General features: G+C 41.4%; 1 protein-coding gene across 1 annotated transcript in view; it reads left to right on the top strand.

Annotated features, from left to right (window-relative positions):
• The window catches only part of LOC133655404 (vinculin), a 66,631-nt gene extending 51,931 nt beyond the window's left edge, over positions 1 to 14,700 (top strand). Inside the window, exons 11-21 of the mRNA XM_062055530.1 lie at positions 1,081 to 1,271; positions 1,343 to 1,542; positions 5,506 to 5,634; positions 5,703 to 5,852; positions 5,929 to 6,037; positions 7,573 to 7,875; positions 8,299 to 8,423; positions 8,489 to 8,674; positions 8,735 to 8,938; positions 10,882 to 10,986; positions 11,056 to 14,700. Of these exons, the coding sequence (XP_061911514.1) occupies positions 1,081 to 1,271; positions 1,343 to 1,542; positions 5,506 to 5,634; positions 5,703 to 5,852; positions 5,929 to 6,037; positions 7,573 to 7,875; positions 8,299 to 8,423; positions 8,489 to 8,674; positions 8,735 to 8,938; positions 10,882 to 10,986; positions 11,056 to 11,202 (1,849 nt within the window). The 3' untranslated portion in view covers positions 11,203 to 14,700. The remainder of the gene's footprint in view (positions 1 to 1,080; positions 1,272 to 1,342; positions 1,543 to 5,505; positions 5,635 to 5,702; positions 5,853 to 5,928; positions 6,038 to 7,572; positions 7,876 to 8,298; positions 8,424 to 8,488; positions 8,675 to 8,734; positions 8,939 to 10,881; positions 10,987 to 11,055) is intronic.
• The last annotated feature ends 3,135 nt before the right edge of the window (positions 14,701 to 17,835 follow it).

The following is a 17,835-nucleotide window of genomic DNA, read 5'->3' as shown; positions in this document are numbered from 1 at the left end:
ATTCAGCTGGGAATGACTACAACAGTAAATAAACACAAGACATATATATACTCTATTAGCCACAACACAACCAGGCTTATATTTAATATGCCACAAATTAATCCTGCATAAAAACACCTGCGTGTTTGTTACGCTAGCTCCTAGCTCCTCTGCTAGCTCCTAGCTCCATAGAACACGCCAATACAATTCAAACACCTGATCAACACACACAATCACTCAGCCCAAAAGACCGTTCACCTAACCCAAGGTTCATAAAGCTTATATATTTTTAAAAAGTTACGTACATACGCAAAAAAAAGTTGCGCACATACGGTCAAGCGATCAAATGTTTAGAAGCCAAAGCTGCATACTCACAGTAGCACGTCTGCGTCTTTGTCATCCAAATCAAAGTAATCCTGGTAAGAGTCTGTGTTGTCCCAGTTCTCTACAGGCGTCTGTGTATCGAAGTCAAAAGTCCTCCTGGTTAGAGTCTCTGTTATCCGAGTTCTTCCATCTTGACTGCATCTTCCGGGAATGTAAACAAAGAAGCGCCGGCTGTGTACTGTTGTTGCTGACTACGTTCGAAAAATACGTCCATTTCGCACCGACAACTTTCTTCTTTGCTTGCTCAGCTTCCTTCTCCATAATGCAATGAACATGATTGCAACAGATTCACGAACACAGATGTCCAGAATACTGTGGAATTATGAAATGAAAACAGAGCTTTTTCGTATTGGCTTCAATGTGGAAGGCATACCCGTGTTCGCCGGTCTACGTCACGCGCATACGTCATCCTCAGAGGCGTTTCGAACCGGAAGTTTAGCGGCAAATTTAAAATGTCACTTTATAAGTTAACCCGGCCGTATTGGCATGTGTTATAATGTTAAGATTTCATCATTGATATATAAACTATCAGACTGCGTGGTCGGTAGTAGTGGGTTTCAGTAGGCCTTTAAGCAAGTTGAAAAACGTATTCGGGTGTTACCATTTAGTGGTCAATTGTAAGGAATATGTACTGGACTGTGCAATCTACTAATAAAAGTTTCAATCAATCAAAAAGAATGAAATAAAACACTCCTCCTCCTCCTCCTCCTGCTCTAGGGGCAAAGGTGACACTCCTGAAGCCAGGACTTTATCTAAACAGATCGCGACAGCCCTGCAGAACCTCCAGTCCAAGACCAACAAAGCAGTGGCCAACAGCAGGCCCGCTAAGGCAGACGTTCACTTGGAAGGAAAGATCGAGCAGGCGCAGCGATGGATCGACAACCCCAACATGGACGACAACGGCGTGGGTCAGTGCCGTCTTCTTTCTCTAGCTTTCATACTCATTTATCTTCTTAACTGATATTTTCTGCGTGATCAGGCCAGGCGGCCATCCGCGGGCTGGTGGCCGAAGGCCGCAGGCTGGCCAACGCCCTGCCGGGCCCCGCCAGGCAGGATCTTCTGGGCAGATGCGAGCATGTGGAGCAGCTCATGGCGCAGCTGGCCGATCTGGCGGCTCGGGGCGAAGGCGACTCCCCTCAGGCTCGCGCCGTGGCTCATCAGCTACAGGAAGCCTTGAAAGTAAGATTATGAAGTCTCCAGCTGCACCAGTAGCATTCATCCACAGTCTAACAGCCCCCTCTGCTGGCTATCAGCAGAAATACAAGAAAGAACAGCACATGCCAAGGGCTGGGCAAAGCTATCCAGATATGGATTGTATCAATTGCTGAGTTGCATATGACGTCACGTCTGTTCTTATTTTTCGCGGTTTAATTCACATGATAGTCAGCCATCTTAAGTGTAGCATTAAAACAAGTCAATCAATCAATTAAAGTGTATTTATATAGCCTTTAATCACAAGTGTCTCAAAGGACTGCACAAGCCACAACGACATCCCACATCAGGGCAAGTAAAAACTCAACCCAATGGGATACAATGAGAAACCTTGAAGGGGACCTCAGACGCGCTGTAGCCCGCAGACTTTTTTGGGGCTCTGGGAATCACTAATAAGCCGAAGTTCTTCGAATGCAGATTTCTTGCCGGGACATATGGTACAATACAATCAGCAAGATAGGATGGAGCTAGACCGTGTAGTATTTTATACGTAAGCAGTAAAACCTTAAAGTCGCATCTTAAGTGCACAGGAAGCCAGTGCAGGGGAGCCAGTATAGGCGTAATATGATCAAACTTTCTTGTTCTTTTCAAAAGTCTAGCAGCCGCATTTTGTGAGTGTAGAGTTTGAGCAGAAAATGCCGTATTGCTGTTCTGTTCTTGGGTGTTCCAGTCGTTAAAAATAGACAAATAGGAAAGAGCTTTCATAGAGTCCGAAAGAAGTGGTTCATAAAGGTAATAAAGTCAGGAAAAAATAAAAGCGTCGAAGGAAACGGCTCCTAAAAATCTCACTCAATCTTTTGGAATACTATCGGACCTCTTGTGTCTACAGCGATCACTTTGTAAAATGTTTGTTTGAACATTTGATTTGTTTGAGAAACTTTCTGTGTTTCTCTACTGTAGTAGTAGTGCTTGAGAGCAGAACTAAACACAAGAAAATGACAATAGATTGCATTAGTTGGTGTTCTTTTGTGGTTGCCATGACTAAATATAACCAGGAAGACCTGGTTGTGCAAATAAACTAACGTCATGTGAAGTCCTAGTAGTAAATATTCTGATTGTTGGTACCATCCAACGTATTCTCATTGTCAGTTTTCATAACAGAAACTAAAAGCTTAGTTGTTATTCTGCAGAAAAGCCAAGTGCTTTATTCTACATCGATGACCACATTATAGCGTCTTTGGTCAAATTTGTTAGCATCAAGAAAATATGCTTATTTGTATTAGTAAAGTATATGAATACATCTCTGGTAGGCTCAACAGCATATACTGAGTCTTGATATCGCTAGCAAACATTGCTGAACAACAGGGACATCCATAGCTAAATAATGAGAGAAAATATGAACTTCACATCATAAAAACAACTGCAGACATGAATTGTAGATGAGACAAAAATTTGTAGCAGGAAATCAACTGCAAACAAAGTTTTTTCATTAGCATTACGATCCCAGCAGTATCGCACTCGTTATGTCAGTCAAATACGTTCCTTAACGATGCACGGATAAGTCCAAATTTGTCTTTCACGGAATAATGCTTAATTTGTGCACCCCTCAGATGTAGACATGGTGTTTTCTTCTTTAAATCCTTGCGAGTGTCGAAGGAAGTTAGGTTGAGGCGAGCGGCAGGGCCGGCCCGTGGCATAGGCCGTATAGGCAAATGCTAAGGGCGCCGTCCATCAGGGGGCGCCACGCCAGTGCCACATATGTTGGAGAGAAAAAAAAGAAAAAAAAAGGTGGTACTATTATTTCTAAATACAAAAAATAATCCCACGCTAATTAAAATGCAAAGTAAAGCCTATTTAATAGAAATATTATTTGTTACAACATTACGCCCCCCCATGCCCACCGCACGGTGCGCCCCCTCCCTTCCCGTATCATGACTCTCTTTGGAAGTCACCACATGAAAAAGTCAACACAAGATGTCAAAACGGCCAAAACTGTCAGGTGCCCAGGGAAGAAAAAAGAGGAGGAGAAACGAGAAAAAGACAGAGGTAGCAGGTAGGTAACGTTAGCCTACATGAAATTATTTGTCTGTTACAGAATGTGATAGTAACCTGGCTTTTAGCATTAAGCTAATGTTACATGATTCGGCAATTGCTAATCAATAAATAGCTAGTTCTGTTTTAACGTCGGGTTAATATTGTGGAGGGGGCTGAATTGTTATGGAAAATAATAATGTAACGTTAGGTAATTACAGTACTCCCACCTTACATTCCTCAGGGACATTTGTATTAGATCTTTTAAGCAGGTGTTTTTTGTTTACATTGTTATTGCCTTCTGGTTAGCTAATGTTTGCCCTGCAGGTAATAGTCACTTTTCCACCCCTTTATATATTAGGTATAGTTGTAAGCCTAGTTGTTAAAGTGCACATCATTAATGTTAATTAAGCAATAACACATGAGAGGGAATGCTGTTTTTTTAATTTGAGCACTGCTGTGATTCGGTTAAAGATAATCATAACTTAACATTCTCATATAATATGCTAATTTGCTTTCTTTAAGTAAAAAAAAAAGGTCAAAGACAAAGCTATTCGGTTTCTTGCGAGTACATACACTTCACTGCCGATGTGGGGGGGCGCCACGCCCCCCTCCAGCTCAATGCGGACCTGAGTGGGGACAGCCGTTCTCACGTCCGCTTTCCCACAATATAAATAGCTTGCCTGCCCGACGACGTCATAACATCTACGGCTTTTAGAGAGTAGAGTGCACAACAAGGTTCTTGGTTTCTTATGTGGGTTTATTGTTAGGCAGTTTCATTAACGTCCTCCCAGCGCGGTAACAACACACAACAACAGCAGTCACGTTTAGTCTACCGTAAAGCGGTTCGTCTGCCGTAAACAGCAATGTTGTGACACTCTTAAACAGGACAATACCGCCATCTACTGGATAGCCTGCAGAACACTGATATTCAAGTATGTCTTTTATTTATATGTATAATAAAAAATAAAAAATAAAATATATATATATAGCTAGAATTCACTGAAAGTCAAGTATTTCATACATATATATATATGTATATATGTATATATATATATATATATATATATATATATATGAAATACTTAGTTTGGTGAATTCTAGCTGTAAATATACTCTCCTCTTAACCACGCCCTTAGCCACGCCCCCCACCCCAAACACGCCCCCCCACCTCCCGATATTGGAGGTCTCAATGTTGGCAAGTATGTCACTTGTAAGCCTAAATGAAGGCTGCTTACTGCTATTGTTAGGACAATAGCACACTGATTAGTTGGATATGAGCCTGTTGCAAGTTTTATTCATTTTTTAAAAATGTTTTAAATAAATTATTTATTGGCGATCTGTGATGAAAATGAAAATCTTTATTCTTTTTGACCAATTTTCCACTTTCCGATTAGAGTAGTACCTCAACTCATGGGCCTAATTAACTCAGTAGCTCTTAACTCAAAACACTCAAATCCACTTTGCCCATTAAAATCAATTGAATCGGTGCTTGGCCCCACAAAACAGCACAATTGTAACATGACATGCCTTTTAAAAAGAAAAAGTCATTTTTAGATGATAAATATTGCAGAAATACAATTCTGCAGTGTCAATAAAAAAAATATAAAGTGTCAATAAAATGCTCTTTTATTTTATTTTTTTACTCAATGCATTTGTTTTGACAGACAAACAATGTATATCTTTCAAACCTTAATAGTATCTAATCATGTCAACTTTTCTAGTATTTACTGTATTCCAATAATCATTTTGTAAAGTTGGGGACCCCTGTACTAAATAAACAGACTAAAAACAGGTTTGGCTCACAGTCGCCATAGAGGAGCTTTCATTAGCATTTTTGCAGCAGAGCACTTTTTTTCCAATCGACATCAAAACGTGCAGAATCGCCCCCACCTCGTCTTACTACAGACACCACCCATAATGTCACAAAGGTGTAACATCTGCTTGTCCTCCACAAAGGACCTCAAAGGCAAAATGCAAGAGGCGATGACTCAGGAGGTTTCGGACATCTTCAGCGACACCACCACCCCCATCAAGCTGCTGGCGGTGGCAGCCACCGCCCCCTTGGAAGCGCCCAACAGGGATGAGGTCGGCCTCGTAATCAATCACCCGACATCCCTCCTCGTTGCGTTGTTGATCACAGTCTTCCTGTCTAGGTCTTTGAGGAGAGGGCCGCCAACTTCGAGAACCACGCCAACAGGCTCGGCGCCACCGCCGAGAAGGCGGCCGCCGTGGGCACCGCCAACAAGAGCACGGTGGAGGGCATCCAGGCGGCCGTCAAGTCAACCAGAGACTTGACGCCACAGGTATCAACGCTTCGTGTTTAGGACCGTTTCAAGGCACTCCCGAGCAGGGCGGCCCATTGACGTGCTGCTTTTCCAGGTGGTTTCTGCCGCCCGGATCCTGCTGAGAAACTATGGCAACCAGGCGGCGTACGAACATTTTGAGACCATGAAGAATCAGTGGATCGACAACGTGGAGAAAATGACAGGTGCACAAATTATTACATGGCATTGGGGATGAAACTAGGGATAATATCGGCAGTCCGATATTATCGGCCGATAAATGCTTTAAAATGTAATATCGGAAATTATCGGTATCGGTTTCAAAAAGTAAAATTCATGACTTTTTAAAACGGACGTAGGGAGAAGTACAGAGCGCCAATAAACCTTAAAGGCACTGCCTTTGCGTGCCGGCCCAGTCACATAATATCTGCGGCTTTTCACACACACAAGTGAATGCAAGGCATACTTGGTCAACAGCCATACAGGTCACACTGAGGGTGGCCGTATAAACAACTTTAACACTGTTACAAATATGCGCCACAAATTTCGGAAGAACATCCGCACCGTAACACAACATAAACACAACAGAACATATACCCAGAACCCCTTGCAGCACTAACTCTTCCGGGACGCTACAATATACACCCCCCGCTACCCCCTACGCCCTAATAAAAGAAGACAGCAGTTGTCATATTCAGCTCATTTTTAAGTGTTGCTATAAAAAATAAATGTTATTATCAAAAACAATTCATATTTAATCACATGATATCTACGGCTTTTCACACACACAAGTGAATGCAAGGCATACTTGGTCAACAGCCATACAGGTCACACTGAGGGTGGCCGTATAAACAACTTTAACACTGTTACAAATATGCGCCACACTGTGAACCCACACCAAACAAGAATGACAAACACATTTCGGGAGAACATCCGCACCGTAACACAACATAAACACAACAGATCAAATGCCCAGAACCCCTTGCAGCACTAACTCTTCCGGGATGCTACAATATACACCCCCCGCCCCCCTTCCCAACTTCCTCATGCTCTCTCAGGGAGAGCATGTTCCAAATTCCAAGCTGCTGTTTTGAGGCATGTTAAAAAAAACAATGCACTTTGTGACTTCAATAATAAATATGGCAGTGCCATGTTGTTGTTTTTCCATAACTTGAGTTGATTTATTTTGGAAAACTTTGTTTCTTTGTTTAATGCATCCAGCGGGGCATCAAAACAAAATTAGGCATAATAATGTGTTAATTCCACGACTGTATATATCGGTATCGGTTGATATCGGAATCGGTAATTAAGAGTTGGACAATATCGGAATATTGGATATCGGCAAAAAAGCCATTATCGGACATCTCTAGTATTTATGCAATATTTATCATCTAAAAATTACTTTTTCTTTTTAAAAGGTATGTCATAAATATATATATATATATATATATATATATATATATATATATATATATATATATATATATATATATATTATGCTGCCCTCAAGTTCAGGAAACCAAACCGAGGCGCAAAAAGTCCGGACTTAACAATCCAATCAGACCAGAGCATGTGTCAAAGCTCCCTAACTCCGATTTGATTGATTGATTGAAATTTGTATTATTAGATTGCACAGTACAGTACATATTCCGTACAATTGACCACTAAATGGTAACACCCGAATAAGTTTTTCAGCTTGTTTAAGTCGGGATCCACGTTAATCAATTCCTGGCTTGTTTAGGTCTGGTGGACGAAGCCATCGACACCAAGTCTCTCCTGGACGCCTCCGAGGAAGCCATCAAGAAGGACCTGGACAAATGCCGCGTGGCCATGGCCAACCACCAGCCTCAGATGCTGGTCGCCGGCGCCACCAGCATCGCCCGCCGAGCCAACCGCATCCTCCTGGTGGCCAAGCGGGAGGTGGAGAACTCTGAGGATCCCAAATTCCGGGAGGTGGTGAAGGCCGTGTCGGATGAGTTGAGCCAGACAATCTCACCGATGGTGATGAACGCCAAAGCAGTGGCCGGGAACATCCAGGATCCAAGTGTGTGCAGGTTTCTTTAACCTCTTAAGGCCCAGGCTGTTTGTTTACATGCTTTTTTTTATTTTTCTTTGCTATTTCGGCTTATTGGACTCTAATTAGAATAAAAACTAAAAATATTTTTTAATATGATGTACTTATTAATCCATAAGTACACAAACGTGTACTTCATGTGTAGTGACATGCAAATTTTTATTCTTACCCTTTTTTTTCCAAATTCCATTGTATGTTATACTCTTCTGACACCACCAGATGGCAGTATAAGTGTCCACATAAGCGGCCGTAAGACCCCAATTCAGTAGTGTACACAATTTTGGAAACAAGAGCTAAAAGGTGCTGTCCACGCATGTGGCCACTAAGCCTTTAGAGGTTTTTAAGGGAACTTTTTAAATGTGGCGTCCATCTTAATCGGTTTTTGATCTCCAGATCTTCAGAAGGGCTTTCTGGACTCTGGTTATAAGATACTTGGAGCTGTCGCTAAAGTGAGGGAGGCGTTCCAGCCTCAGGAGCCAGACTTCCCACCACCTCCCCCTGATCTCGAGCAACTAAACGTAAGTCATGTGACCTTATGTCAGGTAACCAGACAGCTGACTTAATATCTCGCCCCCCCCGCTAGCTTAACGACGAGCCAGCTCCACCCAAACCCCCTCTCCCCGAAGGCGAGGTTCCTCCTCCCAGGCCCCCACCCCCCGACGAGAAAGACGAGGAGTTCCCCGAGCAGAAGGCTGGCGATGTGGTCAACGAGCCCATGATGGTGGCGGCCAGGCAGCTGCACGACGAGGCTCGCAAGTGGTCCAGTAAGGTACGTCCACCGCGTTGATCCGCCCACTTCATGGCGGAGGACTGACCGCTTCTCCCGCAGGGTAACGACATCATCGGGGCGGCCAAGCGCATGGCCCTGCTGATGGCCGAGATGTCCCGGCTGGTGCGCGGCAGCAGCGGGACCAAGCGCGCCCTCATCCAGTGCGCCAAGGACATCGCCAAGGCTTCCGACGAAGTCACGCGACTCGCCAAGGAGGTGGCCAAGCAGTGCACGGACAAACGCATCAGGACCAACCTCCTCCAGGTCAGGCAGCACTGACATGTTTCACACCACTGGAGTCCAGATAACACTCTGTACCTTCCTAACATGGCCGACATCTGGCCACATAACACTCTGTACCTTCCTAACATGGCCGACATCTGGCCACATAACACTCTGTACCTTCCTAACATGGCCGACATCTGGCCACATAACACTCTGAACCTTCCTAACATGGCCGACATCTGGCCACATAACACTCTGTACCTTCCTAACATGGCCGACATCTGGCCACATAACACTCTGTACCTTCCTAACATGGCCGACATCTGGCCACATAACACTCTGTACCTTCCTAACATGGCCGACGTCTGGCCACATAACACTCTGTACCTTCCTAACATGGCCGACATCTGGCCACATAACACTCTGTACCTTCCTAACATGGCCGACATCTGGCCACATAACACTCTGTACCTTCCTAACATGGCCGACATCTGGCCACATAAAACTCTGTACCTTCCTAACATGGCCGACATCTGGCCACATAACACTCTGTACCTTCCTAACATGGCCGACATCTGGCCACATAACACTCTGTACCTTCCTAACATGGCCGACATCTGGCCACATAAAACTCTGTACCTTCCTAACATGGCCGACATCTCGCCACGTTTTGTCCTCACAAAGTTTGTCTCCAAAGTAAAACACACTTTTTGTCTGAGCAGGTTTGGCAAACAAAAACAATATATATATTATATAAAGGATCTTTGTCCTTTGAAACAGCAGAGTGCTCCTATCATTATAGATGATCTTTGCATTTTTGCAGTATGTCCTTAAAATATCAGAGTGCTGCTGTCATAATACTGTAGAGCAGGGGTCCCCAAACTTTTTGACTCGGGGGCCACATTGGGTTAAAACAATTTGGCCGGGGGCCGGGCTGTTAATATATATACTGTATATATATACATATATTATAATAGTATTATATATATATATATATATATATATATATATATATATATATATATATATATATATATATATATATATATATATATGCATATATATATATATATATATATATATATATATATATATATATATATATATATATATGCATATATATATATATATATATATATATATATATATATATATATATATATATATATGCATATATATATATATATATATATATATCTTATATATATATATATATATATATATATATATATATATATATATATATATATATATATATATATATATATATATAAATAAATACAGTATATTATATATATATATATATATATATATATATATATATATATATATATATATATATTATTATATACAAATTTTCAAGCGTTGACCGGTCCGCAGTTACAAAAAGGTTGGGGACCACTGATATAGAGGATCTTTGTATTTTAGCAGGTGGTCCTTCAAAACAGCAGAACACTCTTGTCACATAGAGGATCTTTGCGTTTTTGCAGTAGGTCCTTAAAAACAGCAGATCACTCTTCATATGGATGATCTCTGTGTTATTGCAGTAGGTTCTTAAAACAGCAGAGCACTTTTGTTATATAGAGGATCTTTGCGTTTTTGCAGTAGGTCCCTAAAAACATCAGATTGCTCCTGTCATATAGAGGATCTTTGTGGTTTCGCTGTAGGTCCATAAAAAATAGTCGAGCACTCAAATATATAGGTGACCTTTCTGTTTTTGTAGTAGATCCTGAAAACAGCAAAACGCGCTTTGTCATTTAGAGGATCTTTGCATTTTTAAATTTGATATTTCAAAACAGCACAGCACTCTTGTCAAAAAGAGGATTTTTGCAGCTTTGCTGTAGGTCCTTGAAATCAGCAGAGCACTCCTGACATATAGAGGATCTTTGACTCGTGTTTTGGAGGTCGTCATTCGATGATTTATTGGGACAATGTAAGGATTTTTCACTGTGACGTAACTCCACTTTCTCACCTGACCACAGGTGTGCGAGCGCATTCCCACCATCAGCACCCAGCTCAAGATCCTGTCCACGGTCAAGGCCACCATGTTGGGTCGCACCAACATCAGCGAAGAAGAGTCCGAACAGGTGAGTTCATATTTTCTCGCTCTCTGGAACCGCCGAGCCTGCTTTTTACTAACACGACCCCGATCCCAGGCTACCGAGATGCTGGTCCACAACGCCCAGAACCTGATGCAGTCCGTGAAGGAGACGGTCAGGGAGGCCGAGGCGGCGTCCATCAAGATCCGGACGGACGCTGGTTTTACCCTCCACTGGATCAGGAAAACGCCCTGGTACCAGTAAAGACCAGGACCGGACGGCTTGCTCTGCGCCACGCTGGTGCTGTCCACATGCTGAATGGACAGCTGTTAAGTCTCACGTCTGTAAGAGTTGCTGTCCTGAAAACTAAGCAGGTTTTTGCCTTGGATCCTTACTGGGAGTGTGTGTAAAAATGTGCTTATTTCGACAAATCCCGGGAATATATATATTTTGATGAAAGCTTGGATTTCTTTTAGGTTTCAGATCTTTGTACTGATAACTGTAGCTCACAGCGCAAGACTATTATAGACCTACACAAATACCATTGTAGATAACAGAAATCTTACAGACCTACACACGAATATTATAGACCTGCACAAAGACTATTGTAGACCAACACAAGATCTATAGACCACAAAAGACCATTACAGACATTCACAGGTCTTTTCTAGACAAACACAAGACTAGTGTAAAGCTACAAAAGACGATTATTGATTTACAAGACTTGTAGGCAACACAAGCCTTAGACCTACGCAAGATTATTGTAAACCTACACAAATACTTGTTGACAACACAAGACCTACAGAGACCTAAACAAGGGACTTGGAAACCAACACAGGACATATAAACTTACACAAGGCTTATATAGACCTGAACAAAGACTATTGTAGACCAACGCAAGATGTATAGACCTACAGAAGAATACTACAGACATTCACAGGTCTTTTCTAGACCGACACAAGACTTATAAGCCTATGCAAGACTATTACAGACATCACAAGTCTATTCTAGACCAACAAAAGACTATTATAGACTAACAAAAGATGTGTAGGCAACACACGCAAGATTTTTATGAACCTACAGAAAGACTTGTGGACAACACAAGACTTAGAGACCTAAACAATGGACTTGGAAACCAATGAAGGACATATAAACCTACACAAGAATATTACAGACATCACAAGTATATTCTCAACCAACACAAAACCTATTAACCTACACAAGACTATGAAAGACCAACACACAACTTTTAAACCTACTCAGGACGTACGTCTTATAAGACCTACATAAGTCTATTTTAGACCAACACAAGTATTCTAGGCCTAAACAAGGCCCTTTTAGACAACACAATATTTAGAAACCCACACAAGACTATTACAAATACAAATATTAAAAATATATTATCAACTGGCACAAAAAGTATACATCAACACAAGAATATTAGATGTATAAGCCTTGAAAGACTTTGGAGGACCTACACAAGTCTATTCAAGACCAACATAAGACCATTTTAGACCTACACACAACTATAGTAGAAAACACAAGGCAGATAGACCGACACAAGACTAATACAGAAGTCTCAAGTCTGTTCTAGACCAACACAAGACTATTGTAAACCTACATGTATAAGCTTTGAGACTTTGGAAGACCTACACAAGTCTATTTAAGACCAACATAGGACTATTTTAGACTTACATACAACTATAGTAAAAATACAATGCATGTAGACCTACAGAACTCTAATACAGAAGTCACAAGTCTATTCTAGACCAACACAAGACTCATAAACATACACATGACTATTGTAAACCTACATGTATAAGCTTTCAAAGACTTTGGAAGACCTACACGAGTCTATTTTAGACTTACATAGAACTATAGTAAAAATACAAAGCATATAGACCTACACAAGTCTAATACAGAAGTCACAAGTCTATTCTAGACCAACACAAGACTCAAACATACACAAGACTATTGTAAACCTACATGTATAAGACTTTGGAAGACATACACAAGTCTATTTTAGTCCAACATAAGACTATTTTAGACTTACATACAACTATAGTAAAAAGACAATGCATTTAGAAACACACAATTACACAAGTCTATTATAGACCAGCACAAGACTCATGAACATACACAAGAATATCACAGACCTGCATTACACTTATAAGCCCGCACAAGACAATGACAGATCTACACAAGTCTATTCCACACCAACACAAGACCTTTTATAGACCTACACAAGATTCATAAACATACACAAGACTATCGCAGACATGCATTACACTTATAAACCCGCACAAGACAATGACAGATCTACACAAGTCTATTCCACACCAACACAAGACCTTTTTAGACCTACACAAGACTCAAACAAACACAAGACTATCGCAAACCTGCATTACACTTATAAGCCCGCACAAGACAATGACAGATCTACACAAGTCTTTTCTGCACCAAAACAAGACCTTTTTAGACTTACACAAGACTATTGCAGACCTGCATTACACTTATAAGCCCGCACAAGACAATGGCAGATCCTCGCAAGTCTATTCCACACCATCACAAGACCTTTTTAGACCAACACAAGACTCATAAACATACACAAGACTATCGCAGATATGCATTACACTTATAAGCCCACACAAGGCAATGCCAGATCCTCGCAAGTCTATTCCACACCAACACAAGACCTTTTATAGACTTACACAAGACTCATAAACATACACAAGACTATCGCAGACATGCATTACACTTATAAGCCCGCACAAGATAATGGCAGATCCACGCAAGTCTATTCCACACCAACACAAGACATTTTTGTAGACCTACACAAGACTCATAAACATACACAAGACTATCGCAGACCTGCATTACACTTATAAGCCCGCACAAGACAATGGCATGTCCATTCCACACCAACACAAGACCTTTTTAGACCTACACAAGACTCATAAACATACACAAGACTATCGCAGACATGCATTACACTTATAAGCCTGCACAAGACAATGCCAAATCCTCGCAAGTCTATTCCACACCAACACAAGACCTTTCATAGACCTACACAAGACTCATAAACATACACAATACTATCGCAGACATGCATTACACTTATAAGCCCGCACAAGACAATGACAGATCTACACAAGTCTATTCCACACCAACACAAGACCTTTTGTAGACCTACACAAGACTCATAAACATACACAAGACTATCGCAGACCTGCATTACACTTATAAGCCCGTACAAGACAATGGCAGATCCACGCAAGTCTATTCCACACCAACACTAGACCTTTTATAGACCTACACAAGACTATTATAGACCCACACTTACATACGTATGGTTACACTATTCTGTATTAAAAATAAACACTGCTCAGTTTGTTACATAGTGACATATTTTTAGCACATTTTCTCCGCCGAAGCCTTTTTTTTTTTTTTTTTTTTTTTTTTGCTGCGATGCTATACGGATAACAACAGTAGACTGTGTCCATGTTGCATTGAGATTAAAATTGGAAAAAGCACAGTTATGATCTAAAATCCCGTTAAGAAAACGAGACTCGGAAGCAAACTAGCACAACCAGTGTGCCTTTGAAATTGACTTTTTTTTTTTTTTTTGGTCATTTGAAGATACTTTTGCACAGGCAAAACTTCCACCTGCCTCGCTATGCAAACACTGTGAGAGTCAGTCAGAATCATTAAGATGTGCCTCCATGATCACTATTTTGTAATAAAGCATTTTTTAGCACTTGGGAGCGGATTGGTCTGTGACTTGTGTGGCATGGACATTATATACAAAATAACAATGTACAGTTCTAGTCAAAAGTTGACATACACTTGTAAAGAACATAATGGCATGGCTGTTTTGAGTTTCTAATAACGTTCTACAACTATTTATTTTTTTGTGATAGAGTGATTGGAGCACATACTTGTTAGTCACAAAAAACATTCATGAAGTTTGGTTCTTTTATGAATTTATTATGGGTCTACTGAAAATGTGAGCAAATCTGCTGGGTCAAAAGTATACATACAGCAATGTTAATATTTGGTTACATGTCCCTTGGCAAGTTTCACTGCAATAAGGCGCTTTTGGTAGCCATCCACAAGCTTCTGGTTGAATTTTCGACCACTCCTCTTGACAAAATTGGTGCAGTTCAGCTAAATGTGTTGGTTTTCTGACATGGACTTGTTTCTTCAGCATTGTCCACACGTTTTAAGTCCGGACTTTGGAAAGGCCATTCTAAAACCTTCATTCTAGCCTGATTTAGCCATTCCTTTACCATTTTTGACGTGTGTTTGGGGTCATTGTCCTGTTGGAACACCCAACTGCGCCCAAGTTGTCCTGAAAAATTTGGAGGTAGTCCCATTTACGCTCTGTAAAGCACCAGTTCTATTGGCAGCAAAACAGGCCCAGAGCATAATACTACCACCACCATGCTTGACGGTAGGAGTGGTGTTCCTAGGACCTTTTCTCCTCCAAACATATTGCTGGGTATTGTGGCCAAAAAGCTCAATTTTTGTTTCATCTGACCACAGAACTTTCCTCCAGAAGGTCTTATCTTTGTCCATGTGATGTCAGATTAAACACAAATTGAGCTGTTTGGCCACAATACCCAGCAATATGTTTGGAGGGGAAAAGGTGAGGCCTTTAATGCCAGGAACACCATCATCATCATCATCGGTGGTCACTCGAAGGAGTATGACGATCCTCCTGGTAGGGGTGTATCCTTTTATGGAGGATGCCTGTGGGTGACTTAGTTTAACGTGGGGAGACTGGTGCACAGACAGTCACCACACCATCCTTGACAGAATTGGGTCAGGGATCCAATGGCATGGAGTCCAAGACGACTGGGGACCCTTTTCTGCTGCAGCCTTCTTCCACCATCGCAGCCGTTGTGGTAGTTCTTAAATCTACCGTCTTCCGCCTGCTCCGCCGTTGAGGTCTTCACCGTATCCCTGGCTAGGGGGCAGTCAGGTACTAGGCCTTTGCCAAGGGCCACCAGTAGTAAAGGGGTTAACCTCCTAGTGCCCCAAGACCCCATAGAGAAGCCTCCACTGCCGGATGCACTTTAACGTCATGCCCAGGAACACCAGACCTACCGTCAAGCATGGTGGTGGTAGTATTATGGTCTGGGCCTGTTTTGCTGCCAATGGAACTGGTGCCTTATAGAGAGTAAATGGGACATTGAAACAGGAGGATTACCTCCAAATTTTTTGGGACAACCTAAAATCATCAGCCCGGAGGTTGGGTCTTGGGCGCAGTTGGGTGTTCCAACAGGACAATGACCCCAAACGCTTTGATTAATTGAAACTTGTATTAGTAGATTGCACAGTACAGTACATATTCCGTATAATTCACCACTAAATGGTAACACCCGAATAAGTTTTTCAACTTGTTTAAGTCGGGGTCCACGTTAATCAATTCATGGTACAAATATATACTATCAGCATAATACAGTTATCACATCAGAGTATATACATTGAATTATTTACATTATATACAATCCGGGGGGTGGGATGCGGAGGGGGTTGGGGCGGGGGGGGTTAGGTTGGGTTGCTATCAGCACTTCAGTCATCAACAATTATATCATCTGAGAAATGGACATTGTAACAGTGTAGGTCTGACTTCGTAGGATATGTACAGCGAGCGGTGAACATAGTGAGCTCAGAAAGCATAAGAACAAGTACCGTATTTTTCGGACTATAAGTCACAGTTTTTCTCAGGAGCGACTTATGTGTGAAATTATTAACACATTACCGTAAAATATCAAATAATATTTCGCTCATTCACGTAAGAGACTAGACGTATAAGATTCCATGGGATTTAGCGATTAGGAGTGACAGATTGTTTGGTAAACGTGTAGCATGTTCTATATGTTATAGTTATTTGAATGACTCTTACCATAATATGTTACGTTAACATACCAGGCACGTTCTCAGTTGGTTATTTATGCGTCATATAACGTACACTTATTCAGCCTGTTGTTCACTATTCTTTATTTTAAATTGCCTTTCAAATGTCTATTCTTGGTGTTGGCTTTTATCAAATACATTTCCCCCAAAAATGCGACTTATACTCCAGTGCGACTTATGTTTTTTTCCTTCTTTATTATGCATTTTCGTCCGGTGCGACTTATACTTCGAAAAATACGGTATATACATTGGATTATTTACAATCCGGGGAGGTGGGGGGAGGGTGTTAGTCTAGGGTTGTAGTTGCCTGGAGGTGCTCTTTTAGTGCGGTTTTGAAGGAGGACTCTGGGCCTGTTTTGCTGCCAATGGAACTGGTGCTTTACAGAGAGTAAATCATGGGACTATGAAAAAAGGAGGATTACCTCCAAATTCTTCAGGACAACCTAAAATCATCAGCCCGGAGGTTGGATCTTGGGCGCAGTTGGGTGTTCCAACAGGACAATAACCCTCAAACACACGGCAAAAGTGGTAAAGGAATGGCTAGAATGAAGGTTTTAGAATGGCCTTCCAAAGTCCTGACTTAAATGTGTGGACAATGCTGAAGAAACAAGTCCATGTCAGAAAACCAACACATTTAGCTGAACTGCACCAATTTTGTCAAGAGGAGTGGTCAAAAATTCAACCAGAAGCTTGTGGATGGCTACCAAAAGCACCTTATTGCAGTGAAACTTGCCAAGCGGAAGAAGATGGATGTATGTATACTTTTGACCCAGCAGATTTGGTCACATTTTCAGTAGACCCATAATAAATTCATAAAAGAACCAAACTTCATGAATGTTTTTTGTGACCAACAAGTATGTGCTCCAATCACTCTATCACAAAAAAATAAGAGTTGTAAGAAAATGATTGTAAACTCAAGACAGCCATGACATTATGTTCTTTACAAGTCTATGTACACTTTTGAGCAGATAGTTG

Source organism: Entelurus aequoreus, linkage group LG08 (genome assembly GCF_033978785.1).
Source record: "Entelurus aequoreus isolate RoL-2023_Sb linkage group LG08, RoL_Eaeq_v1.1, whole genome shotgun sequence".
Classification (NCBI taxonomy): domain Eukaryota; kingdom Metazoa; phylum Chordata; class Actinopteri; order Syngnathiformes; family Syngnathidae; genus Entelurus; species Entelurus aequoreus.
The sequence above is the reverse complement of the archived record's forward strand: the minus strand, read 5'-3'. Positions and strand labels throughout refer to the sequence as shown.